The 20136-nt window shown below is 29.5% G+C and overlaps 2 protein-coding genes across 7 annotated transcripts; both read right to left on the reverse strand.

Annotated features, from left to right (window-relative positions):
• Window positions 1-1418: 1418 nt before the first annotated feature.
• LOC139093243 (uncharacterized) lies at window positions 1419-8809 on the reverse strand. Of its 6 annotated transcripts, none has more exons than XM_070643933.1 (10): window positions 8742-8809; window positions 7555-7814; window positions 5858-5989; window positions 4484-4611; window positions 3663-3806; window positions 3510-3572; window positions 3181-3288; window positions 2783-3115; window positions 2565-2720; window positions 1420-2309 (listed from the first exon to the last, which is right to left on the reverse strand). In XM_070643933.1, the coding sequence occupies exons 2-10, from the start codon at window positions 7601-7603 to the stop codon at window positions 2028-2030; spliced, it is 1395 nt and encodes a 464-aa protein (XP_070500034.1). In that variant the 5' UTR covers window positions 7604-7814; window positions 8742-8809; the 3' UTR covers window positions 1420-2027. The 6 variants fall into 6 exon arrangements, with proteins under 6 accessions (XP_070500049.1, XP_070500034.1, XP_070500013.1 ...); XM_070643912.1 differs by having other exon boundaries at window positions 8685-8760; XM_070643905.1 differs by having other exon boundaries at window positions 8616-8754.
• A 777-nt stretch (window positions 8810-9586) lies between these two features.
• On the reverse strand, window positions 9587-14768 carry LOC139093238 (uncharacterized). Its single transcript, XM_070643891.1, has 7 exons — window positions 14629-14768; window positions 12690-12821; window positions 12408-12538; window positions 11109-11261; window positions 10443-11045; window positions 10219-10374; window positions 9587-9917 (listed from the first exon to the last, which is right to left on the reverse strand). Exons 1-7 carry the CDS (start codon window positions 14675-14677, stop codon window positions 9618-9620), a joined length of 1524 nt encoding a protein of 507 aa, XP_070499992.1. The 5' UTR covers window positions 14678-14768; the 3' UTR covers window positions 9587-9617.
• Between the last annotated feature and the right edge of the window lie 5368 nt (window positions 14769-20136).

Consider the following 20136-nt stretch of genomic DNA (forward strand, 5'->3'; position numbering starts at 1 on the left):
TTCGGTGCTTTCTCATAACATCATTTCACTTTTGTTTTTTATTCATTTATCACTTCATTTCAAATTTGTTTGTGAATAATTTGATTACGTTAGTTCACATCTAGACTTTAATTAAAGAAACACAAATTTTCACCTTTTGATTAACAAAATTATTAGGCAATATTTATTTTGCCAAAAGTCAAGGCTTATACACTCAGAATTAAAGCTAGGAAAAATATTTTAATCTTATTATTTATTCACAAAATCACGGATTTTTAATTAGATATGTTTACTGTTCAAAGTTCAATAAAAGACTGAAAATTTTTATGATAAGGGGTCAAAAGCTATGAACCAATAAATAATATTTGAATTTGATATGACCGTTATATGTCTCAATCGGTTTTTACATTTCCGAATTTTGATAATCTTCACTAACAATTCTGAGTGGTAAAGCCTTGATTTTTGAGTTAATGATCATTTTTTCACATATAATCAGCACGTATCGAAATCAAAAATTTATTAGGTATTTATCGTATTTATCAGATGTTTTTAGATTTTTAAATGCCCTCCAACATAAAAACTCGATGAAATCAAACTATTAAAATAAGCTAGAGCTCGCAACGATATCTAGTTGTAAAGTTTTTTCTTACACCGGGCAAAGTGATTTATTAAGCTTTCTTTTAAAACTTGTTTAAGTGATCAAAAATAGACGAATTAAGTGTACAAACTCGATCTCTTTGAGATGCTACATTAAAAATGCATCTGATCTCCTCGAAATCTACTGTTTAACTGAATTCATTTGTCAACTTTTTGGCAATGTGAATACATTATAACCGTTAATGCGTTAATTATTGCTGGTCGAAAGGTGTTAAGATCAATATATCATCAGCTCAAATACTATCATACATCATTTTAATTTCGTCACTCAGTTTTTTGATTTGAACTGTTTTGCTTCATTTCATGCGCTTTATTCGGTGTTTCGAAATGCAAGGTGTAGATTAACATTCGCTTTCAACCGACTTGCAACTTTCCAACGAAATCCTTAATATATTTTGGCTTCTAAATGTCGATTTATGATCTTTTCGTATTTTGATTGTAATTTAAAATTTTGGACATTACTGCCTTAATTATTAAAATCCATTTGTGCAAGTAAACGATTCCTTATCATGTCACACGATGCAAATCCTTCAAAAAGCTAATGATAGAATTTATACAATTGCTGCTACGTACTTAATTTATAGATTTTAGATTGCGATGTTGCAATTTCTTGATTTTGCCTATAAATTGATTATTAATGACAAATCATCTATTGATACTGAAAATATGGGACAAATTTTAGTGTTACTATTTCATGTTTATAAATAAGTTAGGTCAATGAATTGATTAGTCAGAAAACTGAGTATTAAAATTTTAGAAACTACTTTATTTGCTAATAGATAATAGATTCAATATTTACAAAATGGAAATTACAATATAGTATAAAACTAACTACTCGTAAAATATTTCTTTGACTTTATGTATGATATTTTTTTAAATAATTGAATGAGTCTTCAACCTATAAAACTAATAATTCCCTACAAGTCACGTTTCTGGAGTAAAACGTTTATTCCTCGACTTACTTATATCACGGTAAAATATTATTGCTCATTAAACATTTTTTAAATTCCACAAACTTAATTTAAACACTCAAAGGCTATTCACATCAAACTTGTAAGCAACTAAATGAGTTTTTCCCACAATAAATTCTATTTCAATACCAAAAGAAAGCTTTAAAGCAAATTTCATTCCTTACAATTAATTAAGGCTTTTTGTGAGCTTTTTGATTTCATAATAATCTGATTAAATATCACTTTTTGTAATAAATAAAAGAGAAATAGTAAGTGTTGCACTTGAATTTAAATTATAATCGTATCCTTGAATTATTTTGTTATTATAAAGGTGTTATATCCTTCCAAAATGAGCTTTTTGATGTGCAAATTAGGTGACTAATAATTTAATATACAAATGGCTAGACAGCTTCCATTAGTAATTGAAGTATTTTTACTATATTAATTTATAGAATTTCTCAATGACTGCACATCAATTCCTTCGCCTTCGGATGTGCTATTTCCAGTTTTCTTATAGTTTGCATTAAAGAATGCTAAGGATTTCATCAATTGATAGCTTTTTGATACAGGCAAGTTTGAGTCATAAAGTGCTTTGCTACTTTTACAGTCAGTATAGAACCACCAATTACATTTCAATATGGTCTGATCGAAAAGCGTACTTTCCGGACATAAGAATGACTTCATAATAAGACCATCGTCAGTTAATGCACATACATGGAATACCTGAGAAAGAAAGAGATAGACAGAAAGGTGAATTCAATTATTTGGATATAAACTTTCAATGACTCTTGTTGAACATATTAGCCTTTTCAACTTTTGGAATTAGGCAACTACAAAATAATGGAATAATGCACACGAATAATGTTTAGTCCAACCCTCAATAAAACTTGATCAAATAAATTGATTTTCGGTAACATTATCTTCGAAATGCATCTCATGAAGGTGTTGAGAAGTTAATGAGAATATTGGATATCTTACCATACAACCCAAATCTTCATCAGCATAAAGTCCTGGGAAGTGTTTTTGATCTCCGCAATGGAACAAAGTTGATGGCAAATCGACCTTTGACTTAAAGTTATCGTCAAAGTTTTTATCGTAACCTGATGGATAATACTCTTTTGGCGCATTCATCACCTAAAACAATAAGCATAATTAAATATTATCGATAATTAAGCTAAGTAAATATCATTAGTCACCTTATGACCCTTCGTATATAAATATTTAGTAACTTTTTTCTTTGGCGTCGTGTGAGTAATAGCTGGTGTAACAAGCTTTGTTGTTTTTTGTGTAGCTATCGATTGCTGAGTCACACTTTCTGTAGGTAAAGCAGTCTTTCGTTTAGTGAAATTATTTGTGTAATATTTTTGAGCATTTTTCATCTGTTCTTGACGAATTTTGATTGCAGCTTTAATGACATCAACTGTAACATTTGCAAACTCTGCTAATTCCTCAATCGTGTGACCTTTTAAGTCAATTTGAGGAAGTGTTTCATCATCTTCTTTATCTTGAGTTAAAGCTTGTGCATTGATCTTTAAGATGGATTATGTGAAAGCATTAAAAACAGCAATTGTTTTGATAAATCTCGATTATCTACCTTGAAATGATCTTCACCAATTCCTTTGAAAGATGGTACCTCACTCAATGAGATTTGATTGCCATAATTGAAATTTTGCCGGTCATCATTAACATTTTGAATATTTGTCTAGAAATGAAGATGTTCATGTGATATATGATTTATAAAAGTAAAATTAGAGGTTAAAGATTAAAATGATCAATTAAATCAGTGTGGATTATGATTTTGTGTGCTTGTGCATGGATATTCAGTGTTATTAATGAATGAATGAATGTATTTACTCGAATATAATGAACATAGTTATTGTGAATCGATGGATTTGAAAAAGTTTTAATAATTTTATCTTTTACTTGTAATGTTTCCGATGGTATTGGCTTAAATGGCGGCACGGTTGAACTGCCAGAAGGTAATGACTTTTGTGAAATTTTAAAAAAATGCAGAATAATAAAAATTAAGTGTCAATCATAATTATAAAGTTAAGGAAAAAAAATTGAGTGATTTACAGTATCTTGTGGCATGTATGGAGATCTTCTAAAACCCTGTGGTGAGGAAACAACAGGTCTCTGTAGTGTTGATTGATATTGCAGCATCTGATGTTGTGAAGTCACTGCCTGCGGTCGACTTTGCTGTATTTTCGGCGTTGGATTCTGAAATAAATATTTTGAATAATTTTAAACGCTTTTCAACATTTTTAATGAAATTAAAAGTTCAATCTGATAAGCTACGGTCGGTACAGTTTCAACATTCCAAAGATTACAAATGATCAGTATGACATCGATGAAAACAAATGTCGAAATAAATTTATGAATTGAACATAATTTGTCATACAATACGGTACTAATCGTAAGTAGTCTCAGTTGTCAACTTAAATACATTAAGAAGCTATTCATAGATATATGCTTCTCTGCCAAAAAAAGGCATGTTTTGTTTTTTATTTGACAAAAATTAATGATAGGCATTGTAAACAATAAAAAATCAAGTTATGTAAAATTCATCATGATTGCAGAGAAACCTAATCAATTGCAGTAAACATTAATGACTTTAATTCAGACAATGCGGATTTTGTCGAAAAAAAGTCAAGATGAGTCCAAACATTTTATTAGATAATGCCTGCAAGCATTATTTGACGTTTCATTAATTCACGAATTTCTATTGTTTATGCTTTGCATTTTTACTGAAAAGATAAATTAGCCATTTGACAGGCAATATTAAGCATTAAAAGGATTGGAATCATGTCTACAAGTCAAGGTCGTGTGTCTCTAAATTTGCTTCTAGTCACAATAATGTTAATATATTCAACTATCTCACATTGAACGGAACTTACGTTTGTCGGTTTGGTAACAGCTTTACCAATGGCATTTGAACTAGTTTTTAAATTTAAAGCTCTCCTTCTGCTTCCTTCTACATTCCCAAGTGACTCGGGAAATCCAAGTTCATCTCCTAAACTAAAACCTTTATAGACAGGAAAAAGCATGTATGAATTATTGTCCTTTAAATGTTAATAAATTAGTACCTAAGTGTAAATAAATTTCCTTACTCCTAAAGCTATGAGTAATAATCATCATTAATCTTCATTTGTACAATGCTTTAAATCATGTTACAAGCAAGCTACAATAACAAACACGTAGTAATTGTTGATTTTCGCATTAAATAAATATTCGCTTTTCTGTGGTATATTTACAATGTGTCAATGCGAATATGTAGACTCAAAAGTAATGAGATGTAGAGTAATTGATCAATTATGAAAGGTATTCTACATTAAATTAGACTTAAATTGAAATTTACAGATCAACAATAAGTATTTCTACGGGTGTAATTGTCTTAATTCTTTAATGGCACAAAAATTCTAATTTAGAAGCTAATTTGATTTAAGTTGATTTGCTGGAACTCTGCTAAATTTTGTCGAAATTTGATTCACGTTCTTAAGATTTAGATTATGGTACAGAATGTAAGCTGGGTGCAAATTAGAAGACATCTTAGCTTTTATAAGGTCTAAAGCTTCATAGAAAAATTAAATTAATTTCAAGCTATAGAGTAGATTCTGCTGTTAATCATGCATGTACTCAAGATGTTAAATTAATTATGTGTGAAATTTTATAAATCATTCAATCGTTTCCTCGAGTGTTCCTTTTCAAACATGTTGTAATTAAATCTATGTTAAATTCATTGAAATGCTATTAATATTTCATACACATATTGTCGGTATGTCTAGACTCATGTCGATCAATTTTAGACAATACCAGCTTTTGAAAGCATCACTATCAAAATCAATGAAATAACATCAGCAATGACATAATTGACCGGCCCATATACTTCAACAAAAGTAAATGAATTTTTCAGACCATATGACACAAATGTGATATGATCATGTCAGAAATTTGATTTATAAAGCTTTCAGCTATTATGCTACCATTAGGTTTACAAATCGGCAACTGCGAATTCATCAAACAGCTTCCAGTAATTTTTGTGCAATTAATGATTAAATTAGGATTAAGTTTAAATATCTACAATTAAATAATTAGTACGATACATTACACAAAGAAGATAAGGTCATTAAGAATCATGGTTGCATTACTATTAACATACATGCTTAATGACTTTTTCACGTGTGCACGCGATTGTATTTAAGATTATCATTGTTAAATGGAAGATGTTAGTCAGACATATAAAATAATACAAGAAAACATTTAATCATTACCTAAACCAATATACGCTTTAGCGCCACCTAAATTTCTTACACGAAATAATCCAGACTTTTTAAAGTTACAGTTAATGGAAAATCCAAAATCTGATTCTAGAACGCAGGTACATTGTATTTTGTTGATAGTGCCTAATAAAAGGAAAGTAAAGTTATATAATAATATCATAAAGTTATGAATCATCTTCAACGTACGTCCGTCTATGTGTCACAGTATTCAGTATTCAGTTCCGGATATTATAAATAATATTTATAGTCTTTTTATGTTTTGAAACAGTCTCAAGAGTTTGGATACCTAAATAATAAGAAATTCATTTGTTTAGATGATGTTGCATTTAGTGTCAAGATTGCCGGGAACTAAATCGTGACTCATGTCTTACGGTAATGAAGGGAAATTACACGGTCATTTAATTTCTTATTATATGCTAGGTGTTAAATATGTAAACATGATGTCATCTTTGATGGTTAAATGACATGATCTTACATATCTTACATGGGAGAAGCACGTATTAATTTCTAGAAAATTGTAATTGAATAAGCTCATAAGCTTTGCATTTTTATTGCATTTTCTTCTATCTGCATTCAAATTAGCTGTGATTTCTGCATAATTTAACCCCAAAAAGGCTTGCTCTTCACGCATCTGCTTTCATTTTCAAAGGCAACGAGACTTATTCTCTGATCTTCATAAATTAATTCAATATCCATAAAAGATGTTGTTATGTACATCCAAGTTTCATTGAAACAAAAAGTTATTTGAATGCACGCAAAAAAATAAAAGAGAAATCAAGAAGAGCTTACAAAATTTTACAATCATTACTCGGACGGCGACTTTTTGGAACAAAGAATTCCAATTTTCCATTTATAGACATTTATTTGTTTTGTGTCAGTAACAAATTTTTGGTAGATTTTCCAATTTGGGCTATATTAAGCAAAGATTATCATTATTGAGTGGCATTTAATCAGCAATCCCAAATGTAGCAGAATGTCACTATGGAATTTAAGTACACCAATTTAGGCAAACATGAATTTGTGAATCAAAATTAAACTTTGCCTTAAATTAATGTATACAGCATGCAAGATCAATTTCAACGAAAAGCAATGCAAACAATCTTAACGACACTATGACTTATCCATATATGTTAAATCAACATTGATATAATATTTACATTATTTTTGGATGCTATATGCATAGCTAATTGGACTCAATTGTATTGCCTAATTCACAGTGAAAGTGTTGAGAATCTGCTTGATTTTAACAGTTGTTTGCCGTAAATTGAGATAGTTTTCTGATGTTTTAGCGATAAAATAAAGACAGATCATTGTAAAAGTTTAAAGAAAGCATGTTCAGACCATATCGTCATAGATTCAAACATTATCTTTTTAAGTAGATTATAATATTAAATAAAAAGAGCGGAAAGTTTTGTATGCAACAATGGTAACAGTTAGCTTAAACTGTTTCTTTAGTTTCGAACCAATAAAATTTATATACAGCACAAGATAATAAAACTACTGTTAAGTAAATTAATGTTCCAGAAATTTCAAAAAAGTTTACATACATGTCCTTAAAACATAAATATTCAGTACATATATACACATTCAATATGTTCATTTCCTTATATTAAAGGAGGATATAAATAGAAGTATGTCCATGATACAGATTAATTAAAAATAAATTAGTAATGATTTTTTGTACTCACTTATAAAGTAAAGAAGCAAAAGAATAAAATTTATTGCTATGTGCTTCATGTTTTTTAGACTATTCACTTAACACCCAGTTTTAAAAGCTTCTCGTAATATTCCTTTCGATTTTTATTATTATTCAATTTATTTATAGACTGTCTGGAAGCACTTTTTCGATGCTTTCTCATAATATCACTTCACACTTGATTTTCTATTCATTTATCACCTCATTTCCAATTTATTTGTTGATGTTTTGGTTACATTCATTCTCACCAAACTTAAATTAAAGAACCACAAAGTTTCACTTTTTGATTAATACAATTATTAGGTAATATTTATTTTGCCAAGGCTTAAACACTCAGAATTAATCCAAGTAGTAAACAACTTTAACTTTATTTATTATACACAGAATCACGGATAGTAAAAAAACACATGTTTACTGTTTGAAATTCAATAAAATACTGAAATTTTTTTGATAAAGGGTGAAAAGCTATGAATCATTAAATAATTTTTGAATCTAAAATGACCGTTATATTTCTCAATCGGTTTTTGCTTTTCCTACTTTTGATAATCTTTACTATCAATTCTAAGTGATAAAGCCTTGATTTTTTGCATTATTTAGCGATAATTTTTCCACTTATAATCAGCGCATATTCTTGAATAACTTTAACATTATATTTTACTCGATTACAACACGCAACAGATGATCTTGAACGATCGTACATTAACGTTCTTGCTACAGTTTTCTGATCGAATTTAATAATAAACTGCTACTCATTAAAATTATTGAAATGACACAGACACAAGCAAAATTTCCAGAAATTACAAAACCTGATGCACTTATTGAAATTCCTTTTGAAAGCTTGAAAATTATCCTAGATTGCTTAGATTTAATTTTGTTCTTATCTGTGATTTTCCAAATTATTTTTAGCTACTGAAAGCTATTATACGCCTTAGAAGCTTAATTTCTTAGAACAAACAAAAACCGTTACTAAACAAAGCACTAATATATGCACGAATAAATTATTGATCTTGAATACAACATGGAATAATATATTTTTAAACTGTTTTAACACACCAATAAGCTTAGCTGTGTATTTAATTAATTTGTTATTGAGAAAAAAAAATATATTAAAAGACCACAAACAGGCGAATTAAGTGTACAAACTCGATCGCTCACTGAGGTTCTACATTAAATATGCACCTGATCTACTCGATTGTTGCCGTTTAACTGAATTCATGTTTCTCTTACATTCACTTTTTGGCAGTGCGAATACAGTTTACCGTAGCAGAGAAGAAATATTGAATGAGTAAATATACTCAATGCAAGAGAGAAAAACAATGTTGAAGAGGTACTTGAAGCTAATGGATATAGAGCGTATTATCTCTACTGATCGATGAAGTTTACTCATACTGAGACTTAGCTAAGTTTTCTGCTGTAATTTCTAAGTATTTTCTAGTAAATGCTAAGTTATTGACATCCTATAAAGAATATATTCTAGAGTCTAGACAGTATGACCTATTCTTATTAAGGATTATGTTATAACGTTCATTTGCGATTTGAATTATATTTAGCGAACATAGTTTAAAGCCACTTTCAATGCAAAAGTTCAGTCTGTATTTGAACTCCGAAGAATAAACATCATTGTGGATTTATAAATCCGCTAGGAAGTCGTTTTAATTAAACTTCATTTACCGCAATTCCAAAATATTAAGAATGCAATCAAGGATAATCCCTGAAAAGTCAAAATGCTTGCAAAACTCACAATTTGCACAATTTCTGCTAAGTTGCTCAATTTATAGAGAAGCATACTTAATTTGAATATCTGCAATAAGCCATGCAAACAAAGAAAGTATGTTGACATAAATATGTGTTTATTTAAAATAATTTTCAAAGTCACGAAAGTACATAATGATCATTAGATTAAAATAAATTAAAAATAATCAATAAATTACTAATCAAACCTAATAAATACACAAAAAAAAATTGTTAAGCATCTAAAAAAAGCTTTTATCACCGAAAATCTGCAAATAATTTTAGCGGCTTTTGACTAGCATGACAAATTTTCAAAATAATTAATTATTGCTGGTCGAGAGGTGTTACAATCAATACATCATCAGCTTTAATACTATCATTGACAATCTCTGCCGTTTCATTAGATGGCGTTTTGTAATTTTTCGAGAAAAATGAAAGGGATTTCATTAATTGATAGCTTTTTGATACAGGCAAGTTTGAGTCATAGAGTGTTTTGCTACTTTTACAGTCAGTATAGAACCACCAATTACATTTCAATATGGTCTGATCGAAAAGCGTACTTTCCGGACATAAGAATGACTTCATAATAAGACCATCGTCAGTTAATGCACATACATGGAATACCTGAGAAAGAAAGAGATAGACAGAAAGGTGAATTCAATTATTTGGATATAAACTTTCAATGACTCTTGTTGAACATATTAGCCTTTTCAAATTTTTGAATAAAGCAATTTCAAAATAATGGATTAATGCACAGTAATAATGTTCAGTCCAACCCTCAATAAAACATGTATCTTTAATTACACGTGTTCATAAATTGATTTTGAGAAGATACAATAGGAAATGAGAAGCAATTGATTGGATTTACATATTTATGAACATCCATAAATAATTATAGTCTAGTTGTAGTTTAAGAGAAGCTTACCATGCATCCTAATTCCTCATCACCATATAATCCAGGGAAGTGCTTCTGATCTCCGCAATGGAAGGAAGTCGCTGGCAAATCAACCTTCGATTTGAAATTATCATCGTAATTTTTATCATAACCTGATGGATAATACTCTTTCGGTGCATTCATCACCTAATTGAAATTGACATTGAACTTTTAATTAAGTAATTCTCAAAATAATTGAGGCTTATAAGACTTACCTTATGACTTCCTTGAAGAGGATGTTTCTTGACGACTTTCTTTTTTGGAATATAAGACGATGTGGATTTAATAAAATTGGTTGTCGTTGTTGATGATTGAGTGGTACTTCTTGGAGTGGTTTTTTCGATGGTCGTTGCTTGCAATGTTGTTTGCTTTGTCAATGGTTCCAATATTTTCTTCCTATCTGCAACAGATTTTTGAATTTTCTTCTCCACAAGCATTTGCTGTTGACGCAATTTTATGGCAGATTTAATAGTCTCAACACTGACATTAGCAACAGCTGCTAATTCTTCAATTGTATGACCTTTCAAGTCAACATTCGGTAAATCTTCTTCAGGTGGAGATGTCTCAACTTTGGTAAGAGATTCAAACTTATTTGAAGTTGACAATGGAAGTGATTGGAAACTTGGAATTACGCTCACAACGTTTACATTGCTTGATGCTGTTTCTTCGTATGCGTTTGAAGGATATGCATTGACTACTGTGCGAATTATGTTGTTTGTTGTTGGTTGCTGCGTTGGAGTAATATACATGACATTTTCACTAACTTTTATGGGATCTTGAGGTAGTTTCTTAAAGCGTGGGACGCCTAATGGAAGAGTCTGAAAGTTATGAACAATTTAATTAACATTGATAAATTAAGGCATAATAAATCGTTCCTTTACCAGAGCTTCAGTCATTAGTTGTGGTTTTTTGAAAGCTTGAGGTACTTGTGGTACTGCTGAAAGTGGTCTAGAAAATCCACGATATGGTGTCATGCGGTCTGGTGCTACTGTTGCAATTTGACGCATCGGGTAATTGTGCTGCACTCCAATTTGCTTTAATAATAGAAAGTACAATAATATAAATGACTACTTTCATAAAATTCATAAGGTCTAATAATCATGTGACCATCAATCAAATGATCATAGAGCTTGCAAGTAATTATCTGCTCCAAATTCAAGAGATAATGTGAAAATTTTCATTCATTTTAGCTTCTAGACATGCCTAGACAGGTTATTAATTTACATTGGTATGGACATTGAATGAACTTCCGAACTTATTTAAGTATAATCTACGTTCAAGGACGTGTCCACACTAAGTAATACCATTGCAGATTTTTATGCGAATTTTGGAATGAAGTTGTAGTTGCTTTGGGATCGGTCAGAAATTACGTTCAATTTATGGATTGATAGTCTAAAGTTAGCTGTGTCATGACACGAACGTGACAAATTATAATTTGAGTGTGGAAATCCAGAAAAATACAAAGTTTATAGTCTAATGGAATCTACGATAAATTCATAGTAACATCGAACAAAGGCGCTAAACTGATCGATCACCTTTTGATCTTTATGATCATTTCCATGCCCTTAAGACCTTTTTGAAATTGTGCATGTAATGTGTATGCAAACGAAGTTTAAATGGAAACTGAACTTTTGGATGACAAGGGGTTCTCAACTATGTACAATAAATATTATTCAAATCTAAAATGACCGTTAAAACAACACCGAACTCTACCTAGCTTCTAAATTGAGGCTTTTGTTTTGCACGAGAACATAATTTTTTAATGGACGTAATTTTTGAATTGTCCCATATTTTAGCAAGTACTACATTCTGAAACGTCACTTCTTCTTATAAGGAGTCAGACAACAGTACTTTTGCACTGCCTGATGTCCAACAATAAATGCAATCTTTATTTGTTTTCTTTAACGGTCTTTGGCATATTTGGTGAATCATATTATAATGATCAGCTCTGACCAACTGACACCGATTAATGTGCCGCATGAAAATTTAATTTTTCTTTTCTTTTGACTTTAAAATTTCACTCGTATCATTAATATATGTAATTTACTTTCGATTTCGCACAACTTTTTTCCATCAATTCCATTAATGACATATTCAATATGATATTTTCTATTAACAATATCAATTTTTAATCGAATAATAAAAGTTTCTTCATTATCATTATTTACATTTTCTCTTACCGGCATTTTTTCTGGCATATAGCCTATTGAATTTCCATTTCCCATGGTACGAACATCCAATGATCTCTTCTTGCTGCCTTCAACATTTCCTAGTGATTCTGGAAATCCGAGTTCGTCACCGAGACTGAAACCTTTTAAGATGATTATAGCATTAAAGTCCATAATTATGAGTTTTTTGTGTACATAAAAATTTACATGATTAGTCTTAATAGTTTTACTTTTTACAAAAAGCAAAGGAAGAGGATTTTTGTATAAATTATCAAGAGTGTACCCAGAACCTACCTAAGCCAATATGAGCTTTAAGACCGCCCAAGTTTCTTATACGAAACATTCCAGCATTTTTAAAATTACAATTAAGGGCAAATCCAAAGTCTGATTCTAAGACGCATAAACATTGGACTTGATTGACGGTGCCTAAGAGTAGAGAGGATAAATGAGTATATCTTAATATATAAAATAATATTGTTAATGAATTAATAAAGTTATGAGGGTTTATGCCATTTTTTCTGTATACATTCTCAATAATTTTTTGTAAGAGTTCATAGGAAGCAATGTGGTTTTTAATTGAATGTCTGTCAAGGTCGTTCAATCCAATTCTAGTTAAACTGCCTCGAAACCTCAATCTGAATCAAAATATTTTTGTTGGTGGATATAGATATTTCGATAACATGCTGTGTATTTTCAGGTAGATTCACAATAATCTCAATACCCAGTATGTACTGTTGGCACATTTTATTTATTTACACTTTTGGATTGAACAGTGTTCGCAGCGTGATTTATTAACTTCAAACAGATTTCCCATAATTGATAAATTTTCTTCCATTTATCTCTATTTCGTTATGGTTGTCAGTCTAAACAGCACACGACAACCTTTGAATTTTACTATTTTCTAATAACACTTTTCGCACTGGATGGTACATGCCTTTCATTTTCATGAATTATCTATGTAAAGCATTAGTGTTTTCGAGAAAATGCCAGGCTGGCCAGATAGTTCATTAGCTATATATAAAGCATAATTTATTGATTATTTTAGGAAGAATTTGGAAAGAGTGGGCAAAGAGAATATAAAAGCGGGTTTTACCTCTTAAAGTAAGTGAACGACTACTTAATAAATTAAAATTTACTTAAGCTTTAACCTTTTTAAACTATTAAACTCTGCAAAAATTTTTCTGTCTTTAAGGAATTCAAATGAATAATTATAAACAACATGAAATTGGCTCTTAAGTTTCGTTAAATTTAACGAAATAAATTTTGAATTTCAAATGACAGTTGAATTCGCTCTATACAATTTTTTTTCTTTTTATGCAGACTTTATGTCACAATTTTCTTTGTTTTTATAGAAGACAATAATTTTGCAAAGCATATGGCAGCCTTATACATAGCTTTTATATAACCTTGGCATCAACATTAAATTATGTTTGCAAAAAAGCAAATGTAAATTGAGATATCTCCAAGAAATTAGAGCAATTTTATTTTTCAATTTTATTGAATGGCTGTTTTCTTTTTTGTACGTAAATGTTAATGCTAGTAATAGCTGATTTTATGTATGCTTATGATTCAAAAACATGTTATTACAAAATTCATTTCAGTTCAGTTCAAAACTTCATTTTATTTCAGTTTATATGTAAAATTTTTGAACTAATCTGTCAATTTGAAATTTAGAAAACCGTTAAAAATTTATAATTTCTATGAATCAAAATTTGGTCTCAAAAACATTCAGCTCTTTAAATTTTAAGTATGGGATGTCATGCCAGGGAGGATTATGTGCTAATAACAGATAATATTTTCTCGCTTAGAGATTTGTTATTATTTAAAAAATAAAAGTTAATATGTTATGCATGTGCTGATTGATATCAGATTGTAAATTTCACTGGAAGTGAATTTGAAATTAAAAATGGAAGAATATAATTAGGTATACATAATTTAAGTGTTAAAGCAGTATTAACAAGGTGAAATTTCATTAACAGTAAATACATATGATGGAATATAAATGATATGATCTGTATCACGTATCACATGGGTTGTTAAAAAGAGCAAATTTTGTAAAAGTAGAAAGGTGAGCTTATTTACATAGTAAAGTATTTAACGGAAATACATAGAATGTCGAAAAAGAAATGGAATATCACGAAAAGAAAGAAAGAAATGAGAGGAACAGAATTTTTTATCACGGCAGTGAAAGGTGAATGGCAAGTCATCATCAAGGGCGTCTGGTTTCACTTACTGATGAAGTATAACAAGAGTAGTACGAAATTTATTGTAACGTGCTTCATTTTTCCGCAATCATATGTGGTAATAAACAATGCAACTTCAATGAACTCTTCAATGGAATTCTTTTCTGTTTAATTATTGCTTAATTTTATTATTTTTTTGTATTTTTTTATCTATTATTCGACTTTCTTTTCTCTTCACTATTTTAGCTTCTCCTCCGTGTGTGAGCGACGATTTGTTTTTCTTTCATTCAATAAGGCAAATATCACTAGGCTATTTTGCTTCTACAGGTGTAAAGCAATATGATTATAGAAAGTTGACAAATCACTGTAAAATTGGAATGGACATTTTTTAAACTTTTCATCCGGCAACTTCTTTCATTATTATTTGTTAAAGTACCTAGATATAGGGATACCAAATATGTACGATTAAAGCGTACAGTGTGTACAGTTGAACATTATTGAAATACGTGACCTATATTACTGTGTGTTTTACATTTATTGTCCATTTGTTTAACAATAAACTATACGAAGAAAGTACGTAAAGACTCATGTTAAGTAAACAACAACATTGTTGTGATCAAAAGAATACTTTTCAAGTGTCAATTTTAATTTAAATTTCCAACTGTCAATTTAAATTTTAATTTTTGACTGTCAAAATTGATTTTTGAATATTCAACTGTCAATTTTAATTTAAATTTCCAACTGTCAATTTTAATTTAAATTTCCAACTGTCAATTTTAATTTGAATCAATATATATATATGTGGTCATACGGAAAAATGACGGTTATTTTTTTGAAAAGACACTAACACAATGACAAAATTTACAGTACGTAAAAAAATTGAATTTCAAATGAAGGTTATGAAATTTTTATTTATCAACAACTGTACATTGATTGCGACGAATATCTTGAAGAATTTGGGAGTTACGTTAAAGAAACGTCGACTGTTCTTTAAATTGACTGACTGACAATGCAAAAACTTGTTTGTTAACATTTTTCGTAACCGTTATGTGAAATTCAAATTTATCTTTTGTCAATGTATTAGTTTTGTTTGGGGCGATTTTAGGGCGATTTTTTTCCGTATGACCACATATATATATATTGATTTGAATTTTCGAATGTCAAAATTGATTTTTGAAATTTTTTGACAAAATTTTGAACAATTTTTTAAATTTCAAAAGTCCGTTAAAATTTGAATCACAAAAATACGTTAAAATTCACATTTTTTTGGTATCTCATATCTAAGTACTAAACATAATTTTATAAGCACTAAAATGCATGATTAATCTTTTTTGTATAACTTGCAGATGTTAATGCATTTAACATAAGATCTGATGAATGAAAAAGAAAAAAAAGCACATGAACAATTAACAACTTTCACTGATTTTAACACAAATTTTTTATTGAATATCTGAATGGATGGATATCTTCAGAGGTCAGTAGACCGGTTGTACGAACAAAGTGGACATATAAGTAAGGACAGGATGAAAATTTCACTTTATTAAATTTCTAATTTATTAAAAATTTGCATGAAGACCTTATCACAAGCACAACAAAATTAATCATGCATTTATCCATAAAATTTGATATTATAAAGGCACAAATTATTAGACTTAAATTACAGTACACGCAACTAAAATCACACAAATAAATTTAAGTTCCGAAAAAAGACACTTTAGCCGGATGAATGATTTAAAAAGAGATATTTATTGTCCACTTTCACGAGCACGCCTAATCGAGTGTATAGTCAGTAAAAGACTGAAAAAAATATGAAATTAATATTTCCATCAATGTGCCTGCCTGCACCAACCACACAGTATATATGAAAGCGCGAAATGAGCAACTTTCGGAGAAAATGTGAAAAAGAAATTTAATCAGAGAATAAGAAAAAGTTACGAGAAATGCTCTCCCGAAAAAGCAGCACTGATATATAACTATATATAAAATTAACATTATAATAAATTTTGTTTGCTGAAGAGAAAGACGTAAATAAATCTAATCATCATTACTCTTTTTTTTAGTCTTTTTTTGACATTATACAATAATAATGCATGCGGCCGTTAACACTAGTTACTATGTAGGAAATCATCGTTGATGTTGAGTCATTTGGACTGGAGAGAAATTGAAGCAATTATTTATAATCTCAAGATTATTATCATCAGGTTGTTAAAATTAAAGTGAAAATTTCTGTATCTTCGTTATTTTTATTGGGGTGATGAAATTGATCCAGTTGGATTAATATGTTATCCGGATATAAAAATATTTTGGCAACTCAATGTCTTGGTGATCAAAGGGTCAAAGATAATTCAAGTGTTATAACGTTCATTTGAGATTTGAATAATATTTATTATGCATAGTTGAAAACCCCTTTTCATACAAAACTTCAGACTGGTTTTGAACTCCGAAGAATAAACATCATTGTAAATAAATAAAATCCTTAAGGAATTTTTAATTATATTAACAGTCAACTGCAATTACAAAATCAAGTTTGTGCAAAATTAGGTATTTTGACTCTTATATTCATATTTAATTGGGAATCAAAAGTGGACAATGAGCGTGAATATGCTCATAAAATTGAACATACTCAACTTTATCGGTTGAATATACTCATGAGCAACCTCATTTAGATGAATATGCTCATTATTATTTGTTAAAGGATCTGCTACATCACGCAATAAGACAATCAAGCTGTTACAGAAATCATGAATTCTTTAAATAATTAGTCGAGTAAAATTACTTCGAAAAATATAATGGAATAAAAAATGCAACATATAGCTTCCTTAGTAAATTAAAAACTGATGAATCATAGCCAACTTTCAAAAGACATCCCATACATTATGCAGATTTTTATCGATATGTGTGAGGAACCCAATATTACGATGATTAATTTCTTTTGATCCATAGTGAAACGTTTCCCGAACAGCACAATGTGTTTGCTAGAGTACCGCTATTTTGTCGAATTTAAAATACGAAGTTGTGCACCGTTAAGATGCACCGTGATTTTAAATTTGCAAGGATAAGTAAATTCTAGTTGACCCGACTCCATTTAAACTTCAAACTCTGGTACCTGGTTAATTCAATATCCTCTCCGAGAAGCACAATCAAGCGAATTGCATTTTTGTCCTCGTAATCAAACAACAAGAAACTGAGTCAGGACATCATCACATTTTACCGTTAATAAGGCGATATAAAAGTGCCCTAGCGAACACGTTGTGCTGTTCAGGTTAGTAGTTCTGACACTTTTCAGAGTGGAACACACTAAATCTTACTTAAACAAACATAAGGAGCGCTGCCATATCTTATAAATCAAATGAAAGATTAATTTTTTTTACTCATTTCTAATAATTCTGAAACCGGTGTTTAACAAAATAAATTTCTCTATGAAATTTGACTAATATCCTCATAAAGCTGTTGTTAGTTATAGGTCACTATCATCAATTCTTCGAAAAAAATCAATCCTCAACTTGATTGATCTCCAGATAATGCGAAAAATATTGATTTTGATCCATTGATTACAGGTCATGGAAATATAAATAGACGGATAGACATATTGAAAGGTAAGTAAGCAAGCGTCAAGAAGAAAATATTTGACAGGCAATAAACCATACACAAATCCAATATCAATTTCTTTGCATGCGGTGAATTTAAGTAAACAGTATTTAAGTGGTCATCGTATGGTCAAATTTTGTTATATAAAAAGCATATATGTAGGAGAAAGTTCCATCAAAATGTCAAGTTTAATCAAAAGTACCCACCTATTTTAATTTACATTCTCATGGCTCCTCGTGTGTCTGAATGAGTTTCGATGCCACAATGCTCAATAATTTATTGCTAAATATTTCATTTGGATGCATAAAAAGACACAAAAGACAGCATCAATTAACAACATTTTCATGATTTCCATCACAAATTCTTTGTCTTAATTATTTCATTGGAGTAGCCGAGATGTTAAGCTTTAATAACATTGAGATCGAATCATTTCTCAAATTAATTATTTTGTGCTTTTTGTGAGAGAATGCCTAATTACTCTTCCAGCGGTTGAATGAGAAAATGTAGCAATAAAATTAATGTATTGCCTGTAAAAATGTTAAAAGATTTTATTGTTTTTCGGCTCACAATAAGCACTCCCTAAATTCCCTCGTACGAAGATTGAAATATGTTGAGGACATACATAGTAGCAGCATGAAAAAATTGAGGCAATTTTTTATTTTATCTGATTTCTCTTGAACTTGTGCTATGTGCAATTAAGGTATTTTTAGTGATATGCTGCTGTAAGTGTCACTTAATTTATGACCGAAAATGGCAGTGAATTTTTATGTATTTACATCAAAATCTTATTTTGACTCGAGTCATATCTTACATTGTTTTTCAGACTTCAGAAAAAAAAACCAGGCAACTTTGATTGCCTTTAATATTTAATATAAAACTTATAAGAATTTTTTTTAATCCGTTTAAAATTTGAGTTTTAGAAAAACCGTTAAATTTCAATTTTTGAAAATGACAAAAATTTAAATTTTTGAAAGCCGTTGAATTTGAATTTTTGAAAATGACAAAAATTTAAATTTTTGAAAGCCGTTGAATTTGAATTTTGAAAACCAGTACAATTTTTTAAATTTTTGAAAACCGTTGGAATTTAAATTTTTGAAAAACGTTAAATTTGAATTTTTAAAATCATAAAATTTTAAATATTTCAAAAACGTTAAAATTTTAATTTTTTTTAAGCCGTTAAATTTAAAATCCAACTTAATCTTTTATCGCTTTTTAAAAAATAAATGAAAAGCTACAAGACTACACTATTTCAAAGTATTACAAATGAAAATACAATCATAGTAAAGTACCTAAAGCTGATTAGAAAATTCATTCACAAATAATTATAATGGTTTTAATGTTGTCTAATTTCTTAAAATAAACCCATTGTACTGACCGAAAACAATCTTCACGTTCCATAGATTAATTATTATATTAATCGATTGGTTTTTCATAATTGGCTAATAATTAAATCGCATGAGCACAAAGACTAGTAAACAACAAAAAAAGTGAAGTTGTTAGAAGATTAAAGGTTGGAGAATGAAGTTCACACAGCAATGTTATGCTGTTTTATATGAGCGATTTACGATATCGTTAATGACCTAGAGATATATAAAGCAGATTAAATAGTTCACGTTCATATTGATTAAGCAGTTTAAAGGCACGAGCAATATCGTAGGAAGTTAATCGTTTGTATCAAAAAATTTACTCATTACAGATTGATGTCTGTGAGCTATTGACACTTAATAAACAGCGACTTAATATGCTTTTCAAAGCATCTCTGCTCTCTAATGTGTTAATAATTTTACTTCAACTAATTGGATGAAAAATCCTCATATTTTAAATGCAAAAACTTGAACTTTCTAACTCTTTCCGGGCTAGTCATACTTGTCGCTAAATGGTCATTTTAATTAATATTTTCGAATAATTTGCCTAAATTAACTCTAATTAAGCTTTTATTCGCAAAAGTTCAGCCATACCCATTTCATTTC

Source organism: Chironomus tepperi, unplaced genomic scaffold (genome assembly GCF_022539635.2).
Source record: "Chironomus tepperi strain 1889 unplaced genomic scaffold, CSIRO-AGI_Ctep_v1 contig_16, whole genome shotgun sequence".
Classification (NCBI taxonomy): domain Eukaryota; kingdom Metazoa; phylum Arthropoda; class Insecta; order Diptera; family Chironomidae; genus Chironomus; species Chironomus tepperi.